Below are 19,671 nucleotides of genomic sequence, written 5' to 3'. Positions count from 1 at the left end.
ACTCTGGGGCCCAGGTGACAGGACAGTGAGGCATCAACGGCCAAGGTCGAGGTGAACTACGTGGGGAGACCCTCTATGCGTGTGTGTGTGTGTGTGTGTGTGTGTGTGTGTGTATGTGATTTACATTTACTGAAGGTGGAAAAGAAATATGCTCTGCAGAGTAAGAGGAGGCTGGTGGAGGGGTCACAGTGGGCAAGGGAACAAGGTTTTGAGACCAACACACGCAGGCTGGTTTTCAGTGTGACAACTGAGATGTGTAGGTAGGACCAGCAAGAAGTAGCTGGACGAATCTGGAGTTCATGGGAGGAAGGCTGGGCTGAAGATCAAAGAGGTATGATTGGGAAACACAGTGAATGTTTAAATTTATTATAGTAAAAGCCACACTGCCGTGAGCTCCCCTTTAAAATCCTCCCCCTCACTTCAAACACACTCTTCCCATCATTCTTGCCACTTTCTGCAGCAACTCTGGGGTCCTCTTTCCCGAGTGTCTTCAGCTGCACTGTCCTGGCTGCCTCGATGTCCTGAATCAATGCAAAACATTTCCCTTTCATGGTCACTTCCACTTTGGGGAAGAACCAGTGAATATGGTGGGTGAGGACTCACTGTGATGTTTTTATGAGCCTGCCTTTCCCTCTGATGGCACTCGGCAGCTGCATTTACTGTATTTTTAACCACACCTTGTAAAGATGCTGAGGAAAGAGAACTCTAGAGCTGCTGCAGAAAATGGCAAGAATGGTGGTACAAGTCCAAAGCCAAGGGGTGAATTTGAGGGGCTTTCACGGCAATGAGTCTTTTACTATAATAAATTTTACTTAAATACTCACCATACATTCTGATCACAGCTCATAAATTTGGCAATCACCAGCCTACAGATGGTATCAAGAACCATGAAACTGAAGGGCTACCAAGCAGGTGTGTATCAAGGTAGAAATGCGACGACGTGGTTCTCACACATTACTCAAACCCCTCCCATTCATAACCACATTCTCCTCCCACATATGCCCTCCCACCACCCTACCCAGCTGCATCTTCCTCTCTGCACACACATCAAACACACACCACAGGGCCAGGGATTTAGCTCAGTGGTTCCGCTGCCTGCCTCGCAAGCGTTAAGGTCCCGAGTTCAATCCCAGGTACCAAAAATGAAATAAAACACACACACCACACACTCCCAGAGGTGTAAGCCTTTTCAACACTCATCATCCTGTAATACACGAGAAGAACCCCGGTGTCATCCTAATGGTTGTCTAGTATTCTACCCCATGGCCGGCCGCCTCATACTTTCTTCTACCAGCCTCTGTACTGCACATCTGTAGGCTGTGTTATTGCTATTTGTTTTGCCACAAGTAGGACTGGGATAAACCAATTTTGCACCCTCAGACATTTCCTTAAAATAGTCCTTAGGAGCAGAATTGCTGGGTCTAAGAGTTTCACTGTGTTTTACAAAACAGACCCCAACCGGGGAAACCAGGTATCTCTGATACCGGGGTCTTCTCTCCGCATCAAGAGACGTTCTATTCCATCTGTTTTTAGAGTTGTCAAATAGGGCCAGGAATTTAGCTCTGTGAGGAATTTAGCTCTGTGGCACTGCGATCCCAAGTTTGATCCCTGGTACTGCAAAAAAAAAAAAAAAAAAGAGAGAGAGAAAACGTCTAGTACTAGCTCTTTGCTTTTTATCCAACTGTTTAGAACATGTTACTGAGTCCTGCAGAGAAGAACTGAGTGTGAGGTCCTCCACACGTGGTCCCTAAGTGACTTCGGGCAGGGGAACCAGAAATGAGGTGGCACCACTGTCACCCAGAAACGGGAGGGATCAGCCAGGGCTTACACAGGGAGGGCTGGTTTCATTCTCCCCCAGCCATCACAAAGGGTTTGTGTATTTCCAGAATGGCATTCTGTCCTGAGTAGCACTGGATACAGATGTGGCCAGGGTAAGGTTAAGAGAGGAAATTGCAAGTGCCATTTCTATACACAGAGAAAATGATAAATAAATTAGGGCATATTCTTTAACAATTGTTTTTTTAAATTTTAAGACAGGGTCTCGGTAAGTTGCTAAATAGCCTAAGGTAGGCTCAAAGTTGTGACCTTCCTGCCTCAGCCTCCCACAATGCTGGGGTTACAGCCAAGTATCACTAAATTTACAGTACAGTCTTATGCAATGTCAGAATGAATGACTCAGATATTCAAATACCAACAGGCATGTCTAAGACACTGTCTGGCCAAGTGCAGGGAGGGGACTTGTTATCCCAGCCACTCAAGAAGCTGAGGCAGGAGGGATTGCTTGACCCCAGGGGTTTGAGACCAGGCTCAACATCACAGTAAGATCCTGTAATTCAAAATATAAATAAAATAAAAATAAATACTGTACAGTACTTTTAACTGAAAAAAGCCAATTCACAGAATATAGCATGATGGCCTTAAGAAAATTTAAGAACCATTCAAAACTTTACCATGTATTTCTGAAATCCAGGGTAGAGCAAAAGCATACTGTAAAAATGTAAACAGAAGAAAACATATGTTCTGCATGTGATGCCCAAACTCCCATAGTGAGCCTATAGTTTCACTTCAGTGTGAACATTCTTCATATATGATATTTTCCTATAGATAATAAATGAATACAATTTAAACTTGATTATTTAGTTATGATGGAGATGGTACATCTAGAATAATCATGAAAAATAGTAATAAAAATGCTTTACTGATTTTCAACTCATTCACAAAAAATACATAAGGAAATCATTCTCAGAAAGATAAATTATCCTCTAAATAATCCATGAAAATTCAAAATTACAACTGATGTAATCAGAAGTAAAAATTGTATTATACAGTAATATATACAATATATATGTAGAAAATACTGTATATATCAACTGTGCATGTGGGATTAAAACAATTCAAATGAAAAACTGAGTAAGCAGTTAACAAAGCATGCAAACATTCTCAGAAACTGACTTAAAATTTTTTTCCACAGGTGCCAGGTGTGGTGCTGCACACCTGTAATCCCAGCACTCAGGAGACCCTGTCTAAAAAAGAAAAAAAAATTTTTTTCCCCAGGAAGCAAATGGTAGTTTTTGGGGTGGGGGGAGTAGTTATAATATTTCTCTTAAAGAACCTCAAAGAATTCTATCTAAAATTCAATTGATTATCATTAAAGTGAGGTATTTTAAAAGAAATTCAAGAAATCAAAATGATCAGAAGATACAAAACTGCATATTTATATATTTCAGGAAGGAATTTAAAGAGATCACAAAAATATTGGTATCAAAATTTTTATTTGAAGCAGGGTGTGGTACTCAGAAAGCTGAGGCAGGAGGATTGCTGCGGGTGTGAGGCCAGCCTGAGCTACACAGTGAGTTCAAGACCAGCCTGAACTACATAGTGAGACCCTGTCTCAAAAATATTACTTAAGGGCTGGGGATTTAGCTCAGTGGTTCTGGCACCTGCCTTGCAAGCACAAGGTCCCGAGTTCGATCCCCGATACCAAAAAAAAATTGTTTAAAATTTGGAAACCAAAGCGCATTTCCAGCGGTGACACATTTTCTATCTGGTTTACAAAGAGCAACGTGCAAGCGAATTCGGAAGGTTTGCATCACACGGAAGCCCAGGTGCCCCGGAGGTTCTCTCCTGACAGGGAAAGCAAACAGCAAGCATCCCCAGAAACCGGCTGAGATGAGGAGTTATCTATAATGAGCCCGAGGACAGTAAATACCAGTTAGCAAAACACCAAACCTACCAGCCCAGCCATTCCTCAGTTGGCCCGGCTGGCCGCCGCAGCAGGTATTTATTCAGAGGCCAGGTGAGCAGACAACTTTTCTGTATACCCAGGCCCAGAACCAAAGCTTGGGAACCCGTCCATATGGACAGGAAGCTTCCTACTATGGCTCTGCCATTTTTAGCTGAAAATATCACTCCTCCTCCCTGTATTTCTACTGCGTCAGCTTTCAAAGTCTTCCAAGTATTAAAGCAGAGTAACTCCAGTTTATCAAGAAAAACTGTTTAAAGTAATACAGAGAAAAGGCTCATCAGATAAAGCTCCTGTAACTGTTTCTAGCAATGCACCAATTTCTGTTGTGGGTAAGGATTTCTTCTGATTTCCAACAATTATCGTCCTACATGATCACGTTGAAGATATATATAGTGGCATAGATTTCCACTAGCAATGTTTTGGAGACTTTGTTTTAAAATGTTATTCTGTGGCACTGGGGTGAACCCAGGGTCTTAAGAGCTCTACCACTGAGCAACATCCTCAGCCCCAAGAAACATCTCTTCCCAGACTTTATTATAAACTAGTCTCCATGACTCTCTGCTTCCCCTTTATTTCCTTCTCTCAATTCTGCTCCGAATGTCAAAAAGAATGGAAGCTCCCCAACCCCCAACTCCCCAGCTCCATAAACAGAGCAAGAGAGCAGCTGGGTGAGAGGGCGACTGTTCATATCCGAAGGGTGAAAGATGGATGTAAGAAATAATTCCTAAAACCCAGTGAAGACGAAGGACATCACAAGTCCTGGAGCACAAAGTAGAATACTAATGACAACGAAGATCAGTGGCGATGTTGTCCCTGCAGATGGTACTCTCAAAGGCGGCTTTCTGCAAGCATCAAATGTGACCCAGAGCCTGGAACCCTGGAGGTGCAGCACTACACACATAAGTGCTAACTCGGGGTCGGGTGCTCAGGCGACCCCCACCCCCCTTGAGCTCCCGGTCTACACAGCACAGTGACAGCCCTTCCCGATACACATGCCCGGTACTTCCGGCTGAGAAAGCGTGTTCATGCACAAAGGGGAACAATCGACTTCTACAGCAACCGGATGATGCCAGCCACACACCCAGCCCCATGTAGCGTACACACAGGCGTGGATTTCAGAACACTTCCTTCTCATATTATTTCCTTGCCAGTTCTTCTAATTCTCTGTACAGAGCACTGAGAACGGCTAGAATGCAAAGCTCTTCCAGTCAACTGTGACAGAGTCTATCAAACAGAAAACCTTTTAGTCTTGCAAAGGGATTGCTTTCACAGGGCACCAGCAACTGAGGAATCCCAGCCCAGGATCACAATGACTGAGTAAAGCCACGGCCCACATGGGTGCATTACTATCCCTCACACCCCTAGACTGACCACACTTCCCATCATGGTGGCTGCTGTCAGCAGAGGTCAGAACACTGTCCCACCCCGGTGACATCCAGGCAAACCCAAGCTCAGGAGGTGAAGGCACAGCTGACCTTCCGAGGCTGATTTCCAACACTGTCTCAGGACGTCTCTGGGCCAGCCTGGTCTGGGAGCCAATTCTTAGAAGGGGCACGCACCCTGGGGTGAGCACACGGGCCACTTCTACACCAACTCTGCCTATGCTGGGCTCCTCGGGTGCTCTGCCCTAACGCATACTAAGGGACCCAGCGGTCTCCAGTGACTTCTTTGGGTGCAAAACAAGTGCCCTGATGCTACTGAAAATATGACCTGCCATTTGAAAAACCTGATCTTAGGTCACTTAAAATGTTTCAAAGCCTGACACAATGGTACAAGCCTGTATGTAGTTCCAGTACTCAAGAGGCTGAGGCCGGAGGACTGCTTGAGCCCGAGCTCAAGAGCAGCCTGGGCAACATAAGGAGTCAAGTCAGTCAGTCATCAATCATCAATCAATCGTATCAAATTTGGTGGAAAACTGATAGATTTTTTACTTTTCCCTATAGAGCTCTTAAATTTGCCCTAGAATCTTTTTTTTTTTTTTTTGGTGCCAGGGATTGAACTCAGGACCTTGTGCTTGGGAGGCAGGCGCCCGAACCACTGAGCTAAACCCCTGGCCCCCTAGAACCTTTTTTAAGACTTCCAAATACCAACTAAAATTAGGCTGACAGTCCATAGATAGCCTTACTACACTGACACCAATAAAGATTAACACCAGTGATAGAACAAAACTGCAGAAACTTTGGAGTGTGAAAAGTGTATTTTCACAGGACTCACACACAGCTGAATCTCGTCTCCTTCCTCTCTCAGGTCATTGAAAACACTCAAAATATGCTCTACCACTGAGCTACACCCCAGGCCCCAAATTTTCATGTGAAGAAAGGTAGCCAAAACATAGATCTACACTGAACATATGTGGAAAAGATATTTAATTGTAAAATAGAAAAGTAGGCCAGAGTACAGTTTTAAGGGTAACTGCTTCTTTATACAGTATAGGTAATCTAGAGGGGTTTTCAGGTTAAACATTTTCATAAAGCAATAAAACATTAAAAAGTAAAGCAAGAAAAAAGGGCTTGATGTTTTACAAAAAAAAAGAATGAACAGTCTTCCAGATTAATAAATTGAGGACTTTAACAATATTGTAGTGAGAGCAAGTCACAGAAAGATGCGGAGCTTTCAAGGGGAGAAGGAAGAGGTCCATTAGCCATATCTATAGCATCACTGTAGTACAAAAGTTCTTGTTCTACATACAAAAGCAATTTCTTCCATAAGAATAATTTCCCAGGGAAGGGGGAGGCTAAGTCCATGAAATATTGCAGAAACCCATATGCACTGAGTTTTCCAAAAACGTCATCTTAAAATCCGGTGCCTTAAAGTGCTTTCATGTGGAAATCATGATGGAAGGCACAGAATACAGTTTCACGTCCCCACAATGAAATTTTCAAAAAAGCATAGATTTCGCAGACTTTGTAAATTCAAGTTCTCTTGTAAGCTGCTCCTTCCAAGAACACTGTCGTTCCAATAAAACCAGCTGCCAGCTTACTTAGTTTCAGTGACCTACAGAATAAAAGGGGTTTTTTTCCCACTAACTTTCATCATCTTTGTGGGAAAAATACCTATGCAAGTGATGCATTTTGAAATTATAAAACATGCAGAATATGTACAAACAGAAGGTTTAAAAAATATTTGCTTCATATACATGTAAATCTACTTGGGTATAGTTGAAATTGAACAAATATAAAAGTTTTGCTTTCTAAAAAGTTTTCAGAGAATCTGAGACAACTTAAAGCTGTACAGAGATTTCCTGGGAGAAATCTTCTCTCCATAAAGAAGTTTATTCCTACAAGAGTAATTCCAGCATCAATCCACCATAATTATCACACAACATTTGGTCTAACCAACAACGGTCACCCTTAAGACTTCTGTTTCTGAGAAGCTGATCTCCATACTAAAACCAAAAAGAATTCACAATAACAGTGGTTTATTGTGGTTTTGGATCTCATCAACAATCTTTATCAACTCATTTGGAACTGTAAAAAAAAAACAAACTATTTACAGAATTCAGTTTTAAATACATTTCACAACTTCTAAAGTTCTATGTTACAAGAGTTCCCAGCTCACAGCAAGCCCAGTTATCCTTGGGTAGCCTCTTCTTCTGCATTCCCACGGCTGCACCCGTGTTGCAAACAGTTCGAGGCCGCGTTCTTTCTTGACCAAGAGTAAAACCAAACCGTGCATCTGTTTCAATCAGACAGCTTCTTTGTTAGTCTGAAGACGAGTCATAGCTTCCAGCTTCTGTCTGTAGGCCTCTGCTTCCTGTTCTTTCTTAAGAAGCTGCTGCCGGTATTTCTGTGCTTCTCGATTCGCTTCATCCAGCTGTTTCTGAAGAGCTTCTCTCTCCTAATTAAAAAAAAAAGGTTTAAAAAAATGTTTCTCAGAAATACAAACACATACAAGCACGCATCCTTGGAATAAGACTGCCATGGCCACATGTAGCCACTGTGATTCCCCAGGCATTTTGCCTTTCCAATCAATGCATGAGTCACTCAGGCCCTAATTTTGTGCTCCACAATGAGAGGTGCAGGTTACTTTCCAATCTCAAGAAGATTGTTTCCTAATTAGAAATGAGACTAAGGAATAAACCCAAATGGGTATGTGCACTTTTATATGTACTACATAAACTGGAAAGTTGTAAGAGTAAACTATACAACCGCACCTCTTCATGTCCTCATTTCTCAGGTTTTCATCTGAAGGTGGGGTAATTAATGGAGCACCTACTATGTAACTAAACAAGGTGATTCCCCTGAGATAAGATAAAGAAAAACAGCACTCAGAGTGGATGCAGCTGCCCACTGTCACGCAGTGAAGAGCTGGGTTTATGGGACCCTATTATTTCTACTTTTTATACTACTCTCTTCCACAGCAGCAAGCAGACACCTCACCTCTAAGAAGAGTGCTGGGCTAGATTACCCTTCCTAAATCACACCACTCAACAAACTAATAAAATCTATTCTTTCCTCCTTGATGGGTCACAGTAGACAGTTACATAGGCATAAAATGGAAATTATAAATCCAATACACTGAGAGCTAAAACACGAATCCGGTCCAATGGAAACGGTGTTTTTTCTTCTCACTATGCCCCTGGTCAGTGACCTCGGGGAAAACATTTCACAGAACCCTCTCCCAGACCGCCACCAGGCACGGGGACGAAAGCTCACAGCAAGTTCCCACTCTTAGGAAATGAAGCGCCCTCAGCACAGAGCACTACCAGGACCTGGCAGTGAGGTGAGGGAGGGCCAGAGGCAGAAGCCCGGTCACAAGGCCAGGGTCCCACCGGACAAGACTGGCCTGCAGGAAGTAAAGTATGGAGGCCAGAAGCCTGCTATGGAGGGACGGCACCAGGGTCTCTCCCTACACCCCCACACCTCCTGGACACTCGTCCACGCAGAACACAGATCGCAGAACGCAGATCGGCAACCGTCCCCTCCCAGCACTGTTCCCACACCTGTGTGGAGAACCAGATGTAACGCTCCTGCCCGTCACGCCGGGAGTGAGGCTAGGGCCAACATTTATTTGTCCCACAGGCCCACCAGACCTGGCAGTGCCTACAGAAGGAGCCTGAAAACCTTCCAACTATATAAAATGCGCAAGCACGGCAAAAGATGCCCCTCGCTTCCAACGTCAGCAACACGCAGGCTCGACCTTGCAGCACCCTTCCTACTCTAACTCCAGGGAGGAGGAGGCAGAGAGTGGCCGCAGCTCTGACAGCCCCAGTGGGCTGGGCTGGGGGCTCGGCCCATCACCGGCAGGGCACTCTCAGGCACACACGCATGTTTTACATTTGCTGTACCAAGGGCCTCTGGCTTTGAATATGGAAAAAAATGTGCCCCAGTTTGGTAAATACTAGGCATCTCTTAGGATGAGGTATTCATTAACATTTCGGATTAGCAGGTGATTCACTATTATTGCAGAAGACAAACACATGCAAACAGGTAAATAGTCTAAAAGGTGGAAACCAGTTTAATCCTATTTCCCTTTTATTTCGAGAAATGGAGCACACACACACACACACATCACTCACACCACCCACACTGGGGTCAAACCCGGGGCCTCGAGTGTTAGGCAGCAGCACACCACGGACTCTGATACACTTCTAGTCCCACAAAGGGGAACACACTTTAATGTACATGAAACAATCACTACCTTCTGCCCATTAGGCCAAATAAGACTCATCTTAGATTGTATTTTTTAATTAAATCTGTAAAATCTGAGAGATGAGGATCATTCGTGCTACTCTGAATACACTGATTATTAACATTACCAATTTTTCCCAGTACCAAAAAAAAAAAAGTCACCAATTTTTACACTTTTTTTTACTTCTCAAGAATTTTAGGGGAGAAGCTTTTCCCATCTCATTCTTCAAAACAAATAAAAATCTCTGCAAAGTGGGAAGTGCCACTTCCTATTTTACTCAGAAATCCTTTGTCAAATGTTTACTGAACATACAAGGCAATTCCTAAATGCAAATAGCAATTTTGTTGCTTCAAATATTAATAACACAGGGACCTGAGATCTGACATTTATATTCAGATATAAATGCCAATTCTATGGAATTAATCTTTTGCAATAAAGTCACAATAAAAAGCTTTGATATTTTAAAATAGACACAGGTTAGCCTACTCAAATGTAATACTGAAGTTTTTTTCTAGGGGTTGGGGTTGTAGCTCAGTGGCAGAACACATGGTTAGCATGTGCAAGGTCCTGGGATCAATCCTCAGTATGAACAGACACACACACGCGCACACACACACACACACATGCACATTTTCCTATCAACAGTCCAATTTAAAGAATTCCCTGAAAACAATTCTGCTAATAATCAACATTTGGTGGCAACAGGAAGTTATTTAGCTTATGCCGTAACACCAAACCAAAGCAATATAACTGTATTAGGGGATGGAATGGTTGAAAAAGGGAAGGTTTTTTTATTTTATTGAGCTAATTTTAAGCCCGATTCCTTCATTCTGCTTTAGTTAACAGCAATGATCTCTAACGATTTTATTTTTAATATGTAATTTTCCAACACCTAAATTTGTGTTTAGCTTTAACTATTATAAACCCAAAAATCACTATAGCAATTTATCTTCTACCACACCTCAATGTAAATTTAATTTTAGAAGGAAAAAATGGAAACAAAGCTTCTGTAAATAAGGAGAAGTGGGGTTGCAGGGAGGGAAAGGGGGAAAAAAGGATCAAGATATATCATGTACAAGTACAAATTCCCTGTGATGAATGTTATCATTATAGTATCTAAACTGTACTGATAAAATTAATTTTTCAAAAAAATGTTGTTTAAGATAAGGTCTCAATATGTAGTTCAGACTGGCCTCAAAACCAGGACAGTCCTTGAACACAGGACAATCCTCGTCTCAGGCTTCCAAGTGATGGGATTATAGGCATGTGTCACCATGCCTGGCCTCAATGTAAATTTCAGAATGATAGCAACTAACATTTACTATACGTCCACCACTGTTTTAATCCTTCATGTACATTCTCATTTCATCTTTCCAACAACCTTATATTGTAGATGCTATTTTTCCACTTTGTTGATGAGGAAGACAAACTTTGAAAAGTTAAGCTCAACTGATTCACATAATAAAAAATTGTAAAATTGAAACTTAAATTTGATTGGAGACCCATATGCCTAGCTACTCATCTTGCTTTTGTATTTTTTTTGGACAGGATCTTGTTGTGTAGCCTAGACCGGGTCTTAAACTTCCCTGCTTCAGCCTCCTGAAGTATGGAGTTACTAGACGGGGGGGGGGGGGGGGGGGGGGGGGTAAGGACTAGGCTGCAGGTGTGAAATGTTTCCTCGTGTGTGAAGATCAATTAACTGCCCCAGGCCAAATGTAATAATGATCTTGTTTGTATGAATAAAGTTTCTCAAAATACGGCCACACCCACCTATTTGCAAACTATCTCTGCTGCTTTCTCAGTACAATGGCAGAGCTGAGCAGCTGCAACAGACTCCACAGCCCATAAAGAAAGACTTATCAAGAAGAGGTAACACTCTAACAGTTCACTGGCACACACCTATAAATCCCAACCACTGAAGCCAGGCCAAGGCCAAAATACCACAAGTTCACAGCCAGTCTGGGCAACTTAGCAAGGCCCTGTCTCAAAATTTAAAAACTAAAATATCGGACCTGGGATGTAGCTCAGTGGCACCATGTCTGCCTGGCAAGTGCAAGGTCCTGAGTTCGATCCCCGGTACCAAAAAAATAAATAAAAAACTAAAAAATCAAAAGGGCTGGGGATGTACCTCAGTAGTACAGCACTCCTGAGCTCAAGCCCCAGGAATAAATGTTTAATAAAATATTATTGTTTACCACTTGCAGAGATTTTTTAAAAGAATACTAAGGATTTCAATCCATCCCTGATTAAGGGACATAAATATTTCATAGATAAGAGCTGGGGTGTAGCTCAGTGGTACAGCACTTGACTAGCATGCATGAGGCCCTTCATTCACTCCCAGAATTTAAAAAAAGGGAAAAAAAAGCTAATCTCAAAAATAAACAAAAGTCACTAATAAACGTATTTGTCTCTAATTTGCATGACAAAGAAAGAGTAAAGACCCTTCCTAGATTCACATAGGAAGAGAGATATTTTGTTTTTCTTAATGATTTAATGATATTCTCTCTCTCCCTGTGTGTATGGAGATTAAGTTTTTTCAGAACAGGCTAATGCTTACTTATGGAAGAAAGCTGGAAACAGCACTTTCTCCGAAAGAATCAATACAGTAATATCAAGAGGTGGTTAACAAACGTTTAATGCACTATTGTAATTTAGAGTCTTATTCATATCTTCCTAAGAAATTCTACATTGCTTTAATACAGATGTATAAACTAATTTTTCTAGGGATTATTGGGGAAACCTTTCCATTGTTAGCTGGAAAATATCACAAACATAAATTCTGACCACCTTTGTAGTCACTCTGGCCAACTGTGGACACAAACAGAAAATGCACTAGTGCTAGATTTGGTACGTGAGCTAATTTTTAAATTCCTTTGGAGCACTTCAATCTCATATTGATAATTTTGGAGCACATAAATTCTGAATGCTGTCCTGGGCATCACAAGATGTCCACTCTACCCACCAAATGCCAGTGGTTTGCCACTAACTGTAACAACCAAAAGAGTCTCCAAGCATTGTCAGATGTCACTTGGGATCAGAACTGCCCCGGCTAACCACTGCTTCAAACAAACTTTTCGGGTTTGGAGGCCAAGCTGTTATTTACAAAAGCAGTATACAAACAAGCCTGTCCCCAGGATAACACTACTGCTAATCTAAGAATAAAAATCCAAAGGCATGACAACTCCCCGGCTTGCCATAGCCCTGGTCATCCTTCCTGCTCCAACACCGGCCCTTTCCCACCAGCTACACTCGCTGCACAGGTCAGGTCTCTCCACAACTGCTGCAAGGTCCAGCAACCTTGTCCTGAACATTTCCAGTTATGGAAATGAGTAAGATTTCCATTACCAGAAAGTTCTATTAAAAACAGAACAGAAAACCCTGCTCTTTATTCCAAGCTGAAATGCCACCTCCTTAAAGTTTAGTCTCCTTGGTCCTAGTTAGTTAATACACCTCAATTCCTACTTTCTTACTGTAACTGTCTTCCCTAATCTCTGGAACATGAGAAGAGAATCAGGCAGAACTGGGAAACAGGGACTATTCATTGGTCACCACCAAAGAAAGGGACAGGCTGCACATTTGTCACCAGAAACATACAACTTGTTGATTAATCTTATATTTAATAAAAATTCAAGTAATTTAAAATGTTTTATTAGATAACTTTTTTAATGTTTTATTTAAAATGTTTCGACAAAATTTTTTCACCTTGTATGCTTGAAAAAGACCATTTGACAAGTCAGAAAATGACAATAAAGAGTATTAAATAATAAGTATGCTGGTATTACTTGATGGAATAGTGAATAAGAACTTCATTATCCTGCATATCACTTTAAATTTTGAAAACAACCCACACTGAATAAAGTTGTAATTTTACCAGACATTCTGGTTAAGCCATTAATCAAATTCTTTTAAACTCAATAATGATTATAGTCAAAGATATAGCAGTCTGATATTTAAATGAGTATACAAAGGTATATTCTAATAGTCTTCAGTTATGCTGCCTTTTTAGTAAATTTTTACAGAAAGTCCCCTTCCTGTAGTAATAACAAGAATTTTTTTTTTTGGTACCGGGGATCAAACTCAGCACCTTGCACTTTCGAGGCAGCCGCGGTGCCACTGAGCTAAATTCCCAGCCCCAAAGAACTTTTAAAAGAACTACTAAATATTCACCAAATTTACTATGCTTGTAACAGATACAAATATACTATATAAAGAGTATGCTTTTGCAATATTCATAAAAACCCTAAAATGGAGATGATTATCATTCTAGTTTCCAAAGTAGAAGAAAATAAATGAGACTCAGAAAGATAAGACAATTTGCTTTAAAGTTGGTGGTCAAAAGAGGGCATTCCAAACCCAGCTTAACTGATTTCAAGTTCAATTCTATTTACACAGCAGATATTAAAAAACAACCTTGTTTGCATTTTATATAAATTATGACTTCAGGAAACAATCTTATTTATACTCATGTGAGGGGTAAAAACCCTGTGGGGTAATTGTGGTTTTGTTACACTACAAACTAGTACACACTTAGAAACTGGTGTGACGGGAAAGAAGGGGAATCTTAGCAGCTATATACTATTTTAAAAAATGCAACCCATTGGACAAACATCAGCCTTCTTTACAAGGACCTTGGACAGCCCAAGTAGACATTTATTTGAGTTTCACTTTTGATAGAAAAAAGATGTTTTTAGTCCATATATAGTTGTATTTTCCTTTAATGACTTATGAGAATGACACGTAGAAGATAAACAGAAAACAAAGGGTGGATTGTGAAAACCAAAGACATTCCAATGTTACCAGGATGGCAGGCTTCGTCACAAACAAATGCTTCACTCACTCATTCATTCAATATTTATTTATTGAGGGCTTGCTATATGTGTAAGGCAAAAAAAAAAGTAAACAAAAGGATAATAATACCATGCACTTTCATTCTGTATCCAAAAAAAAAAAAAACACACTGTAATAAATATGAGACAAAATAATAATAAAAAATAAAAAAGAATTTATTTTGGATGATTGCCGCAAAACACACCGGGTAAAAGACTCCTTACTTCTATTTCTGCAGATTCCACCCGGTTTTCAATTATTTCAATACATTGTCTCTTAGCTGGCGGCTCTTCACTTATAACAGTTTCTTCAGCAATGTCTGTCGCAGGAACTGTTAACACTAGAACGGAAAATGTACACATTACTTCATTCTCAGGTACCTTTAATAGAAATAAAGCTGGAAGTAACTTTGTTGGTGCCGCTCACCTAAAATACACATGTTCCAACCAATTTCAAAACACTGACTTGCTCTGTATTTGTCTATTTCACTTTCTGGCTTCTGTATTGAAATCTACTTTAAGTAACATCTAGTTTGTAAATTTTATAAATAACATGTTCATTCACATAGCTTTAGAATCCAAATTTTTTTTTTGGTACCAGGATCAAACTCAGAACCTTGAACTTTCGAGGCAGGTGGCAGAACCACTGAGCTACATCCCGGCCTAGAATCCAAATATTTAACAAGCATATTTTGAGAGGTCTCATGGCCACCCCTACCAATACAATCACTTTGTATTAGTTTTTTGTGTGTTCCTGCACTAATGTGTGTGAAAACGAGGATGCTGTGTGCAGACAGCACGCCTGCAAGTGCACCACTGGGACGACACACCCAGTACACTGCGCTGCATTTGTCCACACTGTCTCTCACACAAGCACTCAGACAGCTTCCCTCCTATGAGAGGCTGATCCTGCCGTGCGGATGTCTGATCATGAACACATCACAGACCTGTTCTCCACAGGAAAGTAAATTCAGAGAGAGGCTGCCCTTGCTCTGCAGGACAGGACCATGCAAAACCATCCCAACATCTACAGCAGCATTTTAAAGTTTTCTTTAATATTCAGTAGGCCCCCTCACACTTCTTCCAGAGTTTCTGTGTTTTTCTTCTTTCCTCCTCTCACCATCAACGTAACAGAACCATTCGGCAAGTGATCTGTTACAGACTGAGTTGTGTCCTCCCCCATCCCACACCGGGAATTATTCAGACACTGAAGTCCTAAGCCCAGGGACTCAGAAAGGGATTCTGGCAGGAGACAAGGCCTTCCAAGAGGTGGTTATGGTAAAATGAGGTGTCCTATGACCACAGTGACCAGGACACAGACACCACCGCCACACAGGCTGAGCGGCCCAGGGGAGGACCCAGCTGGGGTGGCCACATGCAAGCCAAAGGGAGGCCGCAGGAGCCACCATACCTGCTGACGCCGTGGGGCTGGCTCCGCCTCCAGATTGCGACACCGTCTTTCTGCTGCTCCTAAGGCCCAGCCCGAACACTGCTTTACAAGCAAACTAATGGTCTTTTTTTATGATGCACCACATTTATAAATTAACCATGAATTGAAAACTTGATGATTTTTTGAGCCTTCTCGTCATAAATCATGGCTCTCCTTCCATTTGTTCAATAGTAATTTTAGTCTGTATAACGTCACATTTTCTATCTGCTTGATGCAAATATTTCTAAGTGTTTTCTTTGCTTCTAAACAATTAAGAGTTGGTTCTTCATAGCTTCACAAAGCACAGAGGCCTGACCCAACTCTTGGACCAGCCATCAGCAGGCGGTTTCTGCAGCCTGGAGAGAGAGGCCACCGAGCCCACTCACGGTGCAGGTTCCCTCCTCTGTGCTACAGTAACAATGCCTTTTCCTGAATCTGGTCTCTCGTTAGCGCCACACCTCCTCTGTCACTCAAAACCAAACCTGGTTTAGAAGTTCTACCTCCGCCAATTCTTTCCCTTTCCAGAGAACAGGCAGTCGGCATGCCTGGCCATTCTCCTTCCTGCGGTGGGGATGGAGCGAAGTTGGGGGGCCCTGCTCAGACAGGCTGTGCGGCCCTCCCCTCTGCCTTCTCAGGATCCTCCTGCCTCCCTCTCTTATCCAGGCCTGCAGCACTTCCTCCCCACAGCCTGGGCCCCATGCCCGGGTGTGGGCGCTCACTGGGCTCTCCGCGCCCTGCCTCACTTTTCCCTAATGCACCCTGTGGGTGTCTGAGTCCTCCTGCCTTGGCTGTGATGGTCTCAGTGCTTTGGGCAGCTCTTAAAATGTGGAATTCTGAGGTTTTCTTGGACTTGGAATGTGTCTGAGCTTTTGTTTCATTCATCTTGTTACTCTTTGTGGTTTCAAAAGAAAAAAAATGGGGGAAATTTACAATAAACATATAAAAACTGTCACCATATTCCTACTACAAGCCCCAAGCTCAACTTGGGGAAGAACTCAGGAGCTCTTCGTACATGGGATTTTTTAAAGTTCATATGCTACGTAAGTTGCATGACATGGTGCAGAAAAGCATTAGCCAATGCTGACTTGGTTTCTACACTGTCTGTGGTGGTATTTAAGCCTCTTTTGGTGGTTAGGGGATGGAACTCAGGGCCTTCACAGCACACCGTGCCCTCTTCTTTTCTTTTCATATTTTGAGACGGTCGTACTAAACTGCCCAGGCCAGATTCAAAGCCCCTGCCCCTGCTCCTGCAAGTGGTAGGATCACAGGTACAAGCTCAGCTTCAAGCTCATGTTAGCATCAGCCTAAGCAAATAATATTAGGCAGTTATGTCTACTGCAAAAGGTTTCAAAAAATAATTCGAGACAAAAATAAGTAGTTTGGAAAATACATCCCAATTTCCTGAGAACTGAAAATAACATCAACCTGATATAAATGTCTACTACTGACCTTGCTGTCCGTCTGGCATGGTCACAATGATGGGCTGACCTATCCCGCTGGTCGGAATAGAGTGCAAGTTTCCGAGCTGGATCCCATCTGTAACTATGGTGATGACCTGCTGACCCCCTGAGCTGACTACTTGCTGAATTGCACCATCCACGGACTCTGCTGTAACCACCTCCTCCGTGGCCACTACTGGAAGAAGAAGAAGTAAACATTGGTGAACGTATCTCGCAGTATGAAGAGAAGTGCCGTAAAGGGTTTCTAAAGACAGAAAGAAAGGCCATAAATGTATGAACTGCTTTTATAAAAAGGCAATACAAATCTCAGGACCTAGTTTTCAGGACACACCTGTGCCCAGAGGCCTAGCTGCCACTGGTAGGTAGAATGTTCTTTGGTAATCAAAGGTCACAACAGAAACCCAGAATACTAAAAATGCAAATAGCCTTTGTTTTGAGTGCTCTCACTATTTTTGTTTGTCTTAAACTATAATTTAGTTTTGTCACCAAGCACTTAAGAAAATTTCAGGGAGACAGTTACAAAATGAAGTGTGGGGCATAAAACAGCAATGGATTCAATAGAAAATTACTAAGGCTTTCATGCACATTAACTATTGCTTTGATTTTTAAAAAAAATATCCATATGAAAAAGAAATGTTCACTAGTTGAACGCTAAGTACAAACAGTAATATTTTAAACCATAATGATATATAAGAAACTTCTGAGATCACACAAAATTAAGGCACAACTCTAAAAACTTTCATCTTTGTACTATATATAATGACTGTCATTAAATAATATAGAGTTCTTTCCTTTCATCTACAAGCTTTCTTTTTAAGTTGTGTGACAGTAAAGTATTTAAGAAAAAATTAAAAGGAAACCAATTACAGAAGACAAAGTATGCCCCCTATCACCCCCAGAAACCTTAAAAATAACCCACAATGAAATGGTGAAACACGTAAGAATAAAAGAAGAACTAAGCACTCTAAAAAGATTGTTAACTTAAAATATATACATATATTCCAAAATGTAAAACTCCCTTGATAAAAAGTAACCCTAATACCATAAATATTCATTGATCTAATTAAAAAGTCAGGTCGTCTGAGGACCAGTGGAACAGATTAGAAGATGCAGAAACAACTCCAGACACACTCAGTCACCTCTTTGACAAAGGAGCCAACCACCCTCACTGGAGGAAAGATAGCCTCTTTAATAAATGGTGCTGGAGAAATTGGGTTTCAACTTGCCAAAGGCTAAAATTAGACCTGTATCTCTCACCATGCACTAAACTAAAATCAAAATGGATTAAAATCTAAATATTAAAACAGAAACACTGAACCAGCTGGAACAGAGGTTAAGTAGAACTCTTGAAAGACATTGGTACAGGAAAAGATTTTGTGAACAAAACCTCAGTTGCCCATGAACTAGCACAAACAACCAAGTGGGATCTCTTATTAAAAAGCTTCTGCACAACAAGAGAAACCACCAGCAGTGTGAAGAGACAACCCACAATGTGGGAAAAAATTTTCACCTGCTGTTCCTCAGACAAAGGTCTACTATCCAGAATCTATAAAGAACTTAAAAAAATCAGATCTCCCAAATTTAAAGACCCAATCCAAAAATGGGCATCTGAAATGAACAGACATTTCTCACATAAATAAGTACAAATGGCAAATAAACATATGAAAAAATGTTCAGCATCACTGGTCGAGAGATGCAAATGAAAACAACGCTGAGATTCCACCTCACCCCACAAAGAGTAGCTGCTATCAAGAAATCAACCAGTAACAAATTCTGGTGGGGCTGTGGGGAAAGAGAAACCCTGCTCCACTGCTGGTGGGAGTGTAGACTGGTGCAACCACTGTGGAAATCAGTATGGAGATACCTCAAAGAACTAGGACTAGAGGTCCCATTTGACCCAGCTATTCCCCTGCTGGGTATCTTCCCCAAAGAATTAAAAAAATCATACCACAGTGATATATGTGCACCCATGTTCACAGCAGCACAGTTTGTAATAGCTAAAACTTGGAAGCAGCCCAAATGCCCATCAGCTGGAGACTGAATAAAGTAAATGTGTTTTTTTTTTTATAAAATGGAGTACTACTCAGCCATAAAGAACAAGAAACTAGAGACATTTATAGCTAAATGGATGCACATTGAGGCCATAATCTTAAGTGAAGTAAATAGGACACACATGTGTAAATACCGAATAGTTTCTCTGGTGTGAGAAACTGAGAGTGTAAATAAGGACTAAAAGGTATAATAGACAATGTGAAACAGGAAGAAAAGGGGCAAAGGGGAAAGGGAAGTGGGAGGGGTAGGGAAAGAAGGGAATGGAACTAATATGAGAAAATGGAAACAAAGTCTTTGTAAATAGGGAGGGATAGAGGGGTTGAAGGGAGGGCAGGGGAAGGGGGAAAAATAAGAACCAAGAGAGATTATGTAAAGGTGCAAATTTCCAATAGTGAATGTCATTATATTGTACACCTAAAATGTACCAATAAAAGGATGTACAGTTAAAAAAAAAAAAGTCAGGTCGTAGTAAAGAGCTCGTTAACTACAGCAGCTTTGAAGACACCTGAGACCCCTTGTCCGACACAA

The 19,671-nt window shown here is 41.5% G+C and overlaps 1 protein-coding gene across 16 annotated transcripts in view; it reads right to left on the bottom strand.

Moving 5' to 3' along the window:
* Window positions 1-6,094: 6,094 nt before the first annotated feature.
* Gabpb1 (GA binding protein transcription factor subunit beta 1) overlaps window positions 6,095-19,671 on the bottom strand; it is a 53,862-nt gene continuing 40,285 nt past the window's right edge. For 11 of the 16 annotated variants that reach the window (XM_087180870.1, XM_021261309.2, XM_087180857.1 and 8 more), the window contains 3 exons: window positions 17,081-17,266; window positions 14,428-14,543; window positions 6,095-7,582 (listed from right to left, as the gene is read on the bottom strand). In XM_087180870.1, coding sequence (XP_087036996.1) covers window positions 7,430-7,582; window positions 14,428-14,543; window positions 17,081-17,266 — 455 coding nt within the window. In that variant the 3' untranslated portion in view covers window positions 6,095-7,429. Of the gene's footprint in view, window positions 7,583-14,408; window positions 14,544-17,080; window positions 17,267-19,671 lie in introns of all 16 variants that reach the window. The other 5 variants (XM_021261322.2, XM_087180864.1, XM_021261296.2 and 2 more) reach the window with 3 other exon arrangements.

This window comes from Heterocephalus glaber, unplaced genomic scaffold, assembly GCF_053883595.1.
Source record: "Heterocephalus glaber isolate CG9 unplaced genomic scaffold, H.glaber_assembly_v1.0 deba00000122, whole genome shotgun sequence".
Taxonomy (NCBI): domain Eukaryota; kingdom Metazoa; phylum Chordata; class Mammalia; order Rodentia; family Bathyergidae; genus Heterocephalus; species Heterocephalus glaber.
This window is presented reverse-complemented; position numbering and strand designations above follow the sequence as displayed.